The 14,112-nt window shown below is 48.8% G+C and overlaps 1 protein-coding gene across 1 annotated transcript in view; it reads right to left on the bottom strand.

Moving 5' to 3' along the window:
• The window catches only part of SLC6A11 (solute carrier family 6 member 11), a 125,270-nt gene extending 117,779 nt beyond the window's left edge, over window positions 1–7,491 (bottom strand). Inside the window, exons 1-4 of the mRNA NM_001206903.1 lie at window positions 7,202–7,491; window positions 4,184–4,318; window positions 3,922–4,062; window positions 515–605 (exon numbers count right to left, since the gene is read on the bottom strand). Coding sequence (NP_001193832.1) covers window positions 515–605; window positions 3,922–4,062; window positions 4,184–4,318; window positions 7,202–7,451 — 617 coding nt within the window. The 5' untranslated portion in view covers window positions 7,452–7,491. The remainder of the gene's footprint in view (window positions 1–514; window positions 606–3,921; window positions 4,063–4,183; window positions 4,319–7,201) is intronic.
• Between the last annotated feature and the right edge of the window lie 6,621 nt (window positions 7,492–14,112).

Below are 14,112 nucleotides of genomic sequence, written 5' to 3'. Positions count from 1 at the left end.
AGGGCTCACAACCTGTGAAGCACTTGCAGCCAACACTGTGGGACTGCACTCTTCCGTAAGTGCTTGTTTCTTTACCACCTCTCCCTGTTCAAGTTGATCTGCGTCCTTTCCCCGTGACCTTGCCCCTACTGAATGAAAGCCTGCCTGTCCCCCCAGGAGACTTCTGCTTTCCAGGCTAAATATACTCTTGACTTGGTTTACTGAAAACAGTCCAAACTTTCTCTTTTGCTAAAAATGAATTTTTAAACTGCCCATCATTTTACCAAGCACTTCTTGCCATAGTAAGTAACCAGGCATGCTGACATGTCAACAAAGAACGAGAAAGCATTTTTCTCAGCTGTGCCCCTTTGGAAAACCTCTCAAGATCTCCATTCTGGCTTCTAAAGCAATGCCCACAGAAGCCAGGAAGTTCGAGGCTGGAGGCTGGAGGCAGGGTCAGGTTTTTTCAGGGGTGGGGTGGCAGCAACCAGGGCAGAGACCCAAAGGCTGAAGGAGACAAGGTGTTTCCACTTACTCCCAAAACTCCATGACAGGAGAGGTGGCGTTCTGCAGGGACACATGGCTGTGGTTGGTCGCGTTCAATTTCTGGAACTCCACGCAGTTCTCTGCAGCGGGAAACAGGACAAGAAACACAAGAAAATTACCCTCTGCGAGGGCTGGCGCTTAGACAACATTCAGAGCGGATGGTGCAACCAGGTGGTTTTTACCCAGCCGCTCCAGGTAAATATGCCTCACAGAGCGCTGTGGGGAAAATCAATCATGTACAAACAGCTTAACAGGGAGGCTTGGCTTGATTCCAACCAGAAAAGAAGTTTTGGGGGTAGGGCACCTCCTCCCTCTATTTCCCATTAGTACGCCCTGTCCAATTCTTTCCTCCTGAATCTTTCACCTTTTCCACTTCCCTGCCTAAGGCTTGTTCATGGCATCTACCTTTTCCACCCTGGCAGGAACGTGAGGGTTAAAAACGGGCATCAGCCATGGTGTCCCTGGGCCAGTAACGCAGGTGAGACTCAGGCTAAAGCCACAGCTGCTTCAGAAAGACCTGACAATTGGATGAAACAATATCCGAATGTGTAAAGAATCCCTGGTTCCTTCATCATTCCCTCACTCATTCAATCTAAGAAAGGATTTATTGAATATCTCTTCTGATTTCATGAGACTTGATGACCAAGGGGGATTTGAATCTCAAGGTAAAAACATGAGTGTCCGTCCTTTGAGCCCAGATCAGCCTATTATCCTCTCCTCCAGAAAGCCTTCTGTGATGTCCCTCTCTTGAATTCTAAGGCAGTTAGAACTTAAAGGTCCTCCAAGAAACCTCCTTCTCCAACTCCCTTTATTTTGAAGAGGACGAATCAAGGGTCAGAAGTAGTCAAAGGACCCCTGCCCATACCTTCTCCCTGCTCACAAGTCACCAGCCAGTTAGGGGAAGAAAGCAGTCCAGCCAAGGCTCCACTCCTTTGCCATGGTTACTGCCTGGTTCTATCTGCCACCATGGGATCCAGGTCTCTTTACTGCACCTCCCTGTTCATAGACCCGCCTTAGTCACCCTGCTGTGAGCTCCCCGAGGACAGCGTCGTGTGCACCCACTCACTTCAAAGCCCCTGCACCCAGCACAGTGACCAGCCTGAAGCCTGCATTTAGCTTCATGCTGGCCCTTCACTCTGCTCATGTATGCACAAACCCTCCAACTACGTCTATAATCGCTGGAGCGTGAAGCCCTCCTGTACATGATACTTTACACACTACAAGTGTTGACATGCCTTCAGAGAAAGGGGAGTGCAAACCAGTGGAAGAAAGCTTTGCAGCCCACTGGGGGAAAAGCCCCCCAAGTGTCTGCTCCCTTCCCACTTCTCTGGACAAGTGCTAACCATACCAGGAAAGGAGATGGTCTGTGGGGTCCACAGTCAGTCCTAAGAGAAGTCTGGGAACCTAAAGTTATAAGCAAAATACCTGAATGTGCCCTTGTGCCTTTTTCTAGAGCAAGGAGCCCTTGGCTTTAATCAGATTCTCTAATACAGTGTCTCTCAACTTTTTTTTCTAGAGTAAAAAAATTTCTCAGACAACCAAAGTTGACAAGGCATTTTTATTAAAATAATATTTAATCCTTTACAAATAAGCAATGAGTTATAAAGCCTTTGTGATTCAAGTATTCAGACAACTACAAAGCCAGATTTTACAAGTTAAACACCAACTATCCTACTGAACCAACACAATTCAAATTGATAGCATAAAACGGGTATGCACGATAATGCCATCTTGTGAGATTAAATTGACTTCCCAACCGAAAAATGGACCTGACAGGTAGAAGGCAAGGTCTATGGAGCTAAACTTGCTTATTTTTCCATGTGTTATTTGAGATTCAGTTCTATCTCCATTTTTCTCTGGTCATGCGTTTGCAGAACCTTTGTTCCTAAGTTTGCATTTTTGTCTGGACTTAGTATCAACGACCATTTATGAATTAAATCTCTTTTTCCCTTGGCCACCATCATCCATCCTATTCACCAAGAATGCATCTTAAATTGTCAAGGTGGACAAAGTCAGGCATTGAGATCCCCAACCATCCTCATTTATAAGGTGAATGTACAGATGATTAGAACATGCACCTATTTTTAGAGTACCCTCAAAATAAATTTGCACAATTAATTTATCATGGACAACTTGCAGGCCTCCAAGAATATGTCCTTGAATTTTAGTTTGATAAACATCTTGATTATGCTCCTGGGCAAAGAAAGGTTAAGAACCAGGGAGAGAAAATGAGACTCCCTGCAACCCCCCAAAAAAATGTGCTGGGTTGGGAAACAAGGTAAAGTTTTGCAGGGATAAAAACTAGTTCACAGCATTTTCTTGGTCTAATGACTGCTGTTCCTTCTGCCAGTGACCAACATCCTGACCTGTCTACTGTATCTCAGCTTTCAGGATGACTGGCCACTTATAGGGACAACCTAACCAAAGGTTACAACATAGATGGTGAATAGATTAGAGCAGGTATGTAAAGGCAGTGACTGTCTACAGCAGTACTGAGCAGAGCTCGAAGGCCAAAACTAGATTCAAAAGGAAAGAGTTCTACAGTCGATTAGTGATGTCTGTACAGAGCAGTCTCCATACATAGGGGTTTAGAAGTATTTGTCTTCCCTAGATTGTAAGACTCAGTCCTGACAGGTTGACAAATTGATAAGTAAACAGTATATTAGAATCCAAAGTAATCTCAAAAGTTACCCATTGAAGGAAGGAGGCGGGTGGTGAATTCAAGTGTCTACCTGGGGTGGACAGGTAGAATAAATGAGCCATATGAGCTGGGTGGGGACTGTGGCCAGCTTGAGGACAGATGCTTCACCCACAGACAACAGCCGTTTCTCAGCTGCAGCCACTGCTGCCAAGTATGATTGTGGGAATGTGGCTCTGCTGTTGCCAGATCTTTTTAGCTTTTCAAGAGAAGCTGGGAATCTGGATTTTCATCCCCAGCCTTCTGATTTTTCAACTTTTGAAAATACAAATACAACAAATACATTTTTGAAATGGGCTGGTCACTGATTTAAAGCCTAATTGGCTGATAGCCCTCCTGTCTGCAACCCCTGATCTAGTCTAACCCCTTCATTTTACAGAGGAAAATCTGACACTCAGAGACAGGGCTGGAATCGCAGCCTGAACCCCTGGATCTCAGTTTAGCACTTTATACTTGCATCCTTACTGTGTGCTCAAGGGACGCAGCCTCTATATTTGGCAAAGCAAGGTAAGAAAGCCACAGTTCTTCTCCTTGTGCCAGTCCCTGGGCTAGTGCTCAGTTCATGCGAGTATGCAGACCAGGTACAGAAATGACCCCCAGCTTCAGTGGAATCTGAACTCACAGCAAGACACGTGACACACCACCAATCCCAGCTCGCCCAGTAAGACCAGCAGAGACAGCCTCCAGGGAGGCCATACCTGTGTTCCACTCGTGCCCACAGGTGGCCCAGGGGAGCTCAGTGGCGAAGCAGTTGCTCAGGTAGAAAATGGCCCATGCCAGGATGATAATGTAGTACACGTTTAGATGGGCCTCAATCACCTGCGTTGCATAACCAATGCCTGAAAGAACAAAGAAAAGGTGGTGATCTGAGTCCCTCTCCAACTTTTTAAAAAAAAGCTGCCCTTCACAGCCTGACAATACCCAGGCATTCTTTTATTTTCTGATTAACTCAGCACGTACCTTCAAATAAAGGGCACACTTTCCTCCAACATGTAATGCCACCTTCACTCGTAAACTGTCCCAGAGCTGTTTCCAGGAAAAAAACAGGAATCCCACAGCATATAAAAAACACCACATAGGGAATCAGGAATGCCCCTGCAAAGATGCAAAGGAAAGGAATGAAGTTAAAGTTGCCTCCGCCACTTCAGCCCTTGAATAACCTGTTCGAGGCAAGACAGCATATGCTCTGAGCTTGAGTTCAAGTTCCTGCTATGAGGACCAGAGTCAGACAATGGGAGCCTGGGTTTGGACTCTCTGCCACCTACTCCCCTTGAGTAAGTCCATGTCACATCTTCCAGCCTCAACTTCTTCACCTGTAAAATAAGGCTTTAATACGTAAGAACTGCACCACTTATCTCACAGAATGATTGTACAGTTAAGATGATAAAGTTTAAGAAACTGTGTAATATGCTTGACTCTTTCATTTACGCATTCGACCCTCCAGCACAAGTCAAATCTATTCCCTCCCTGAATGCTGCTGCATCCTCCTTTTATATTACAAAGTAACCTCAACTGGCCAGGGGAGGGGGCCTCTTCTTTTTACTTTGGAAGTAACCTGCAAAAAATCTTTATAAAGATAGGCATTCTCAAGGAGATATACAATGAGCAGTAACAGGTCCCTGTACGTGAGCCCCAGGTATGGAGCTGAGATACGAGGAGTTCGTAGCAAGAATACAGCCAGAGAGCTGGCTTTGAATCAGCCTGGAGAAAAGACCACCGTAAGCTTTAGGGCTCCTGTTTTGAAACACAATACCCACCGCCTGGGCCTTTCTGTGAAACAAATTAAATAACTGAGGTGAACATGAGCCATTACAAGCAGAAAGGGATTTTCCCAAATCCCTCATTCTCTCTCTCCTGTCTAATAACAAAGCCTGAAAACACAAGCTATTCCCCGCCATCTGATCTTGCGAATGAAGGCTTTCACTGAAATTGCTTTTTGCTAAATGAAGTCCCTTTAACCCAGGATTAACAGCAATGATTTTGATCAATCCTGGTAATAGGACAATATTTGCCAGGTTGTGAAAGGGTCTTAGCTTTTCTATTTGTACAAAGTTTCACATTGGGAAAGAAATACTAAAGTATTGTTGCAACTTAAGAGTAGAGCTGTGTAGATTTTTTTTTTAAGAAAGTTAAACAGTTGATAAGCAGATACCCCAACTATATTAGAAAGCAAAAAGTGCCTGAAAGAAGATAAAAGGGTATGTTTGCTGAATCTAAGTGATTAAGACAAGCCACAGAAGTTTCCCTAACATGCTGTAATTTAAAATAAAATGACACTTTCTGAAAGCCTTGTGGCCTCTCTACTCACAAAGGTAGTAATCCTTAAGATAATTAAACCAGGATAGCTGTACACCCAGCGGAGATTCTTGTCGAGTTAGAGTAAAAAAAAAAAAAAAGACTCATTTTTAAACTGTACTCACTACAACCTTTTTTAAAAAAAATCTGAGAGTTTGTAATTAATGCAGCTTATACAATGTTCTGATTTTAAGAATGCGTTTCTGGTTTTGGTATAACAATTTCCTGCTTAAAAAAAACAAAAGGGAGAGGTTTAAACAACTCTTGCCTGGGACGATCCTAAAGGGTTTCCACAGGCGTCTAAGCAGACACAGCAGCTTACACAGGCTGAATGTGCAAAGAGGAGAGGCAGGTTCCCAGCTGAGGGCTCAGGGCACGTTCCGGGTCTCTGAGGCCACTCCCTCTCTCCCGGTGCCAAGCCACCGACACCGGCGGCCACTTCATTACCAGTGCAGAGCAGGCTTGGAGCAGCCTGTGCCTTCAGGATGAATGTCTCCAAAGAAAAGGGCCCTGGCCAAGCAGTCCCCTTCTCTCTCCCTGCAGCTGCCCGCACAGGAAGTCCTGCCCCGTAAAGCCCGACAGTGTGGTCCCTGCCAAACCTCTGAGCCACCTTTGCTGGGCTCTGGGGATCCGCTGAAGGGACCCAGCAAAGAGAAGGAGGAAAACACAGACATGGGCTTTTCTCTGCAGAAACTGTGCCCCTCGAGGTTTCACAGGGTCCCTTGCCATGGCCCTGCCAGCTGTCCTGTTGATATGACAGGGGGGGCTCCTCAGGTCTGGAGCCGCCCCCGCCCACCCCCGCCACGCCCTTCTTGGAGCTGGGAGATCTGAGGACTTAACTGCTCCGTCTCCACCACGCAGCCTCGGACACGCTGTCACTAGAAACGACTCTCTGGTCACCTTCGTTTCCCTGACCCCGGCAAGCTCTAAGCACCTTCTAAGGAGCAAGTCAATACTGTTGCTAACTGTTCTGAGACCCAAGAAGCTGTTCGGTGCCCATCTTCCCACCAGACAGTCCTAGAAAGGGCCCTAGGGGCAAATGAAAGGAAGGGAAACCAAACGGCAACGGTCCTCGCCTAAAAAAGTTCTCTCAGTTGTGCGTCCAATCTCACTTTTTAAACCAGGCCTTTGGTGTCGGAACCCCACCTTTACCCCTTGGGGAGTGGGCGACTTCTCTGTCCCTCAGTTTCCTGCCCTGAAAAACGGGGTATATACCCCTGCCTACAAAGACGACTGTGAAACGAGATGAGGTAAGTTGAGTCCAGAGGCTGGCATTTCGGGAAGCCCTCAGAACCCCGAAGCTGCTCGGATGACCGAAGTCCCCTTTCCTTCACGCGCGTTTCCAGTCAGGAAAGCTGAGGCTCCAAGGGACTGCCTCCTGCCCCCGAACTCCCGCCAAGGGCTCCCGGCCTCGGTCTACACCTCACGGCCCCGGGGACAGAACACACACCCGGCGGACGAGTGCCCGCGTGCTAGCAGGTGGCGCGCTCAGGTGCGAAGCGGGGGGCGCGGGCATGCGCACCGAGCTCGCGCCAGGTGGCCCCGGGCCGGGCGGCCGGCCGGCGTCCCCGCGAGACCGGGGTCCCGCCACACGCAGGCGCGGGAGGGGGCCCGGCTCCCCGCCCCCACAGGGCCGGCTTCTCCCACCCCGTCCTCCTCAGGGCCGCGCGCGCGCCGCCTCACCTCCGCCGTTCTTGTAGCACAGGTAAGGGAAGCGCCACACGTTGCCCAGCCCGATGATCTCCCCCGCCACGCTCAGCACGAACTCCACCTTGTTATTCCAGTGGCCGCGCTCGTGGACCGCCTTGTCGCGCTTGTCGCGCGCGGACACCGCGCCCCCGCCGCCGCCGCCGCCGCCACTCAGCACCTCAGACTCCCGCGCCTCCTCGGCAGCCTTCCCGTTGCCCAGAGGCAGCGCCTTCTCCGCCGTCATGGCCGCGCTGGCTGCCTCCTCGTGCGCCGGGCCCGGCTCTGCGCCGCCGCCCCGGGCGGGCTGGCTTTTCAGGAGGCGCGAGCGGGCGGGAGGGGGAGGCAGGGGGTGGAGCTGAGGGGCCGGGCCGGGCCGGGCCAGCGCGGGGACGGGGACGGGGACGCGGCGGCCGGGCCCCGCCGGGCGCCCGCGTCGCCTCAGCCCGGCTAGGCCGGGCCCGGGAGCCCGCGAGCACCTTGCGCGCGCCGAGCACCTTGCGCGCGCCGAGCACCTTGCGCGCGCCGAGCACCTTGCGCGCGCCGAGCACCTTGCGCGCGCCGAGCACCTTGCGCGCGCCGAGCACCTTGCGCGCGCTCCCTCCCTCCCCGGGTCCTACCCACTGGCCTCTTTAAAAGAGTGGAAGCGTGCATTCAGGCCTAGGCTGGGCTCGAGACACCAAGCCCTGAAGTTTCACCACTCTGTGATCTCCGAATTTCTGGGTCTCAGTTTCTCACCTCTAATAAGAGGAGCGGCTGTAGAACAGGCTTCGGCAGTCTGAGCGCCTGCGTGTCGTGTTAAACTGCAGACCCTGATCTAGTGGGTGGGGCAGGACTGGAGCTTTTGCGTTTGTTGGAACGTGTGCGCCCAGGTGGTGCTAGTAATGTTGGCAGGGACCACAATGTGGAAGAAGGGAGAAAATGAACTTCTGGGAAAGAAAAGGAACTTTCTTCCCAGCGCTCAGACTGTGAGCTCCCCTAGGCTAGTGACGCCTCCAGATCTTGTCCATCCTGGCGCCCACCGTTCTAAACACAGTGACTCAGGACAGTGTGGCAGTTAGATTTGCCTGTGGAAATGGGCAAATCTAATTTGAACCGCCATCTATCTTAGTCTTTTTAGTCGTGTGAAGAAGTCATCTGACATTTCTGTGCCTCAGTTTCCTGGTTTGCAAATAGGAATACCAATATTGCAAATAGTGCTTTTGTTACAAATGTGTGTGTGGAGTTAATACGAAAATGCTTATAAGTATTGGAAGTTTTATGAACATTATCCTACACTATGTAGTCACATATGGTTATGTATCATCTTGTTTAATATCTGTCTTTCCACTCAACTGAGAGGGTGATGTACCCTACCTTGTTTATTATAAAAGGCATAGAACCTAATACAAGAGCCTGCACATAGTAGGTGCTCGCTAAGTATTTGTGGAGAGAAGAAGGAAAGGCCAGAGGAAGGAAGAAAAAAAGCAAAAGGAGGTAAGGTTTGTAAGGGGCCACAGAGATAGTCAGACCCTCGCTCTGTGATTTCACAGCCCTGAAGAAGTCCAGCCACGTGAGCTGTCTGTAACACCACCCACTTAGCCCTCCATCCATCCCTTGGAGCTCTCTCTGGAGCTTTGGAGAAGAGCCTCCCTGTCTCGTGGCCTCAGCTTCTCCTTCATTATGGTGTACAACTGCTTGAGTCTGTCCCCACCTCTATCTCCCACAGAAAATGCTTCCAGCTACCATCTTCCCCTTTCAGGCTTCCTCCCTACCCTCCCCCTCACTATCATATTTCTTGAAAGAGTAAGTTTACATGCTGCCTGCCCTGTCTTCACCTCCCACTCATTCCTCAGCCCACAGCAATCTGGCGTCCACCCCCGCCACTCCCCTGAAAATGCTGTCTGTGAAGTCCCGGAAGCCCTCTTAAGTTGACAGATCCTACAGTTCCTTGTCCCTCCTCATCCTGCCTGATCTCTAGGTAGCTTTCAGCACCATTATACCTGTCTTTCCTTCTTAAAATTTCTACCTGCATGGTTTCCTTGGCACTGCCTGCCTTTTTTTTTTTTTTTTTTTTTAAACTGTTTCTCTTTCCGCTTCTCTGGTCCTCCTCTCTTTCTCTGGTCCTCCTCCCAAAGAAATTAGGTCTTTCTCAATACATTAGCCATCCAACTAAACGCTGATAGCTCCCAAACCTCCACTCCCAGGTGCTGTCCTGCATATACTCAAAAGCAGAGATCCTGTGGAGTGTTTAGGATGAGAGTGAAATGGACTCAGGTAGATCCAGGCTCTGCCCCTTATAAACTGTATTACCTCTGCCTCGGGGTTCTCCTCTGTAATGTGTGATTAATATCAGTTATGACCTCATGGGCTGAGTTTGAGGGATAATTAATTGTCTTGAGCACAGTTGGTGCTCTGTGAATAGTATTTTTTTTTTTAAATTGTAATCAGGATGATGGTGGTGGTGATGTCATTCCTTTGTCATTCATTCCTTCATTGGTCCTTCTTTTCCTACAGGATAAAATCAAATCCCTGACCCTGGCATTTTGAATTATGCCCACAATCTGATTGTCCCAGACTTTCCTTCTAGATTGATTCCATCTTCTCCCATGCTAAAAACTCTGCATCAGCATTTTCATTTTCTTTGCAGTGATCCTCAGTGCTGCATACAGAATAAGCAGTCAAGATTGTCTTTGACCTTGATGGTCCCTACACATAATAAGCACCTAGGAGTTCATTTGTTAAGTGAACAGCTACCTCTAAAATTAGAGATATATTCCTGGATTTTGTTATTGCAATATTAGGCTATACCCCAGAATCTATGTAAACTTCCTTTAAAGCTAATTACATTTTCACTTTGTACAGCCCATCAGCATAGTTAGCTACAGGAATTGACTTCCTCTGAGCAGCTATGGATTTACAAGACCTGCTTAGGAAGTAACATGAACTAGCAGCACGAGGGGGTGGGGAACCCAGGCTCAGTTCTGCTGATGGGTTCTGTGGCATTGGCTACCTCCCCTAACTTCTGAGCTTTGATGTTTCCAGTTCATTAACATGAGCTGATTATCCTCATCTTCCATGGTGGTCTTCAAGATGAAGCAAGACTGTATGCGGAGAACACTGTACAAATCCTGATGTCCCAAATTCACCTCTCAAGTTTTAGCATTTCCCTTCATGAAAGTTAACCAGGTCAGGGTCTTCTTGCTAGAATTCAGTAAATAAATATTTAAAGTCCGTCTCCATGATTATTTCATGGCTCTTGAAAAGCCTTCCTCTTTTTCCTCTGTCTTTATCCGGAAGAGCCCACATTTCCCTTATCGTTTCACAGCCTCAACTCTGGACCTTTTCTATTAGGTTATTTCTTTGTGTAGGTTCAGTGACCTGATGAGCGCACACCATATCCATGGGCTGGATGTCCTTAGGTTGGAGCAGAGATGGGGATACGAGGCATGTCTCATTTCCAGAGCTGGTCCTGATGCAGCATAGCATAGTCGTTAGGAACATGGGTTCTACCGTCAAACTGTGTTCAAAGCCCGGCTCCACCACCTAGGCAAATTACTCTAAGCTTCAGTTTCCTTATCTGTAAAATGAGAATACTAGACATATCTGCTTTTTAATTGCTATGAGAAATGAATGGGTTAGCATTTGAAAAGCACTGGGAATCTGTGCCTGATGTAGACATTTTGTTAAATAAATGTAAAAATAGTCTTCAGAGAACAGAAATGCCATGACTCCCTACTCTTTTCTTGGAGGGGTGTGTGTATGTATGTGCGTGCTCAGTCATGTCTGACTCTTTGTGATCCCATGGACTGCAGACCACCAAGCTCCTCTGTCCATGGGATTTCCCAGGCAAGAATACTGGAGTGGGTTGCCATTTCCTCCTCCAGGGGATCTTGCTGACCCAGGGATTGAACCTGCGTCTCCTGCATTGGCAGGCAGATTCTTTACCACTGTACCACCTGGGAAGTTCCATTCCTGAGGCAAGCATTAGAAGTCTTTTATCTTCTAGAATCAGCAATTACTGTCCTGAAGGCTTATTTAAACTTCAGCATTGTTCATTCATTCATTCACCAAATACTTAATGGTCCCTGAGCTGTTTTTCAGATACTGTATTGGTCTTGTGGGGGGCAGATACAAGGCCTGCCCCAGGGGGATGCTAGAGACCCCCTCAGACCACCTGGGGGTAGCTGATGATGACATTTTCAGGGTTTTTGCAAGCTACAATTGTTGGTAGCTTGAAATCTGTCATGGTGGTTGTATTTACACTACGGAAGTCTGCACTGCAGATGCTACAGACACTATCAACCAGTCCTACCCACCCTACCCAGCCAGCGTACCACCCGCTGTTATGGGAGGAGGCAGCTGCTAGTCAGTAGTCACAGCAGTGAATGGAAAGTCGGTGGTATGCACCACGAAGGAAAGGTCTTTGGCGCTAGGAGACCTTGCAACTGAGAGGTCCGACCTCGTCAAGGAGGTCTGGGCAGGTGACAGGTGAGCCAGAGCCTGAAGGGACAAGAGCAGTGAGGAGGGATGTGAGGGTCCTGATAAATGATCCCCAGGGCTGAGGCTGGAGCGCAGAATGGGGAAAGCTTTAGCAGTGGGCAGTATGAGCAGTTTTGTGTTATAATGAGACTACTGTTGCTACAGGGTGAGAAGTGGCCTACTGGGCAGGGTGGAGACAGTGAAGAAGCTACTGCAGTGATCCTGGTCAGAGGAGAGGATGGCAGCTTAGAGGAGGGAGGTGACAGTGGAGAAGAACAGAAGAAGGTGGAGTAGAGTGAGATGGCAGGGCGGAGGGGTTGGGGAGAGGTGAAACGCAGTGGGCTTAGCCTGCGACTGGATACGGAGGACGAGGAAGGAGCGGTGTCAGGTAAATCTCCCGGTGGGTGGAGCTCAGCACCCCTGGGTGGGGTGATGGTCCTGCTCACCTTTGTCCGGGTGTGCCACCGCTGGCTCACTCAGGGAGTCGAGCACGGTCCTCAACCGTGTGAATGACTGCCAGACCGAAAACCTGCATGGCAGGACCAGGATCAAAGACAGGAAGCAAAAAGACACTGTGTTCCGGAAGGAGCTTCCTGCAAGTTGTCCAGTCTGAATAGTCTGTTCCAGGGGGTGGTGAGCTCCTCAGAGCCAGAGTGTTCAGGTGGAAGCTGGACCGGCCTGTGGCAGGGACATGGCAGGGAACTTAGGGGATGGGATTCCCCAACTATGGGAGGCACAGAGAACACAGTTTTCTGGAAACACCTTGCCCAATTGTTGTTCTTGTTCAGTCACTAAGTCATGTCCAATTTTTTGCGACGCCATGGGCTGCAGCACACCAGGCTCCCAGGTCCTTCACTATCTCCCAGAGTTTGCTCAAACTCATGTCTGTTGAGTTGGTGATGCCATCTAACCATCTCATCCCCTGCCTCCGCCTTCTCCTTTTGCCTTCAGTCTTTCCCAACATCAGGGTCTCTTCCAATGAGTTGGCTTTTTGCATCAGGTGCCCAAAGTATTGGAGCTTCAGCCTCAGCAACATCCTTTCAAACAATATTCAGGGTTGATTTCCTTTAGAATTGACTAGTTTGATCTTGCAGTCCAAGGGACTCTCAAGAGTCTTCTCCAGCACCACAATTGGAAAGCATCAATTCATCATTATTACCACCATCCTTTTTCTGATCAGCTTACATTTTTCTAATAAGTCTACAATCCTGTGATGGATGTATGAGTTCCAAGCCTCGGCGGACTGTCTTTCTGTTCACCTGCTTCTTCAAAACTATTTTCCAGGTCAGTCTGCTGGTCCAGGAGGAAAACAAGATACAGAGCAGAACCTCCCCAGCTGAGGTGCCCCCAGACAAACCCGAACTGAAGCAGAGTCTGCAGTGACCCACAGAAGGATGAGCAAACCCAGCCCAGGCTGCCTCCTGACTTAAAAGCCGTAGTAGTCAAAGCCTGTTGTTTTGAGCCACTGATTTGAGTGAGGCTTATACACATTTGTTCAGGTCCTTCCCATTCTTTAATACCCCCCTTTATGCCTTAGGGATGAGCAGCTCATTTGCTCAAGACCATATTAATGCTCACCTTCTTCACAAATTCTAAAATTCTCTCTCCACCTTCTGAACTCTTGGGGCTCCCTGATGACTGAAGCTTCCAGAATGAGGCTTTGTTTTGCAACCCTTACACATCAGACCTACGGCATGCCCCCAGGCAGGTCCCTGTAGAAACGTTTTCCCCTGCAAGCCCTCAGTGTTGGCTTCAGGCAAGGTCTTTACTGATAACACCAGAATTTAGGTGGAAGGACAGGGGAGCCTTGCTGGTAGTGCGTCCCTCTCCTTAACCACTAGTAATCTCTGTTAAGTCTTCACTCCATCTACTTATCTCCTGCCACGATATCTTGGACAGCTGTCTTTTATAGGAAGGAAATACTAAAAGAACTACCTGATTTTCCACTGAAATGTTTGCATGAATGAGCACCAGTAGATGACAAATCTGTCTGTATACTATAGTAGATTGAATGATTGGTCCTGTCTCTTCACTCCCCCGTAGTTGTGTTCATATCCTCATTCTTGCGATGGTCCCATAAGGCGCAGACTGTCCTTCTCCTTGCCTTGACTTTGGGCTCACCCATGTGATTCACAGTGGCCAAGCAGTGGATTGACTGTTCTACACAGTTGGCTGTGCCCACTTATCTGCTGACATTATTGTGAGAAGAACACTCCCCACATGGCTGCTGTCCTCACAGCCCCTACCCCAGAAGGAGACAAGGGGCCTTGTTACACAAGGGGCTGATACACTTTTAAAAAATTTGTGTTTTTGGCTGCACTGGGTTTTTGTTGCTTCGGGAGAGCTTTGTCTAGTCGTGGTGAGCAGGGGCTACTCTCTGGTTGCAGTGCACAGGCTCCTCATTGTGGTGGCTTCTCTCGTTGAGGAGCAGCGGCTCTAGGGTATGT

The sequence above is a fragment of the Bos taurus genome, chromosome 22, assembly GCF_002263795.3.
Source record: "Bos taurus isolate L1 Dominette 01449 registration number 42190680 breed Hereford chromosome 22, ARS-UCD2.0, whole genome shotgun sequence".
NCBI lineage: Eukaryota > Metazoa > Chordata > Mammalia > Artiodactyla > Bovidae > Bos > Bos taurus.
This window is presented reverse-complemented; position numbering and strand designations above follow the sequence as displayed.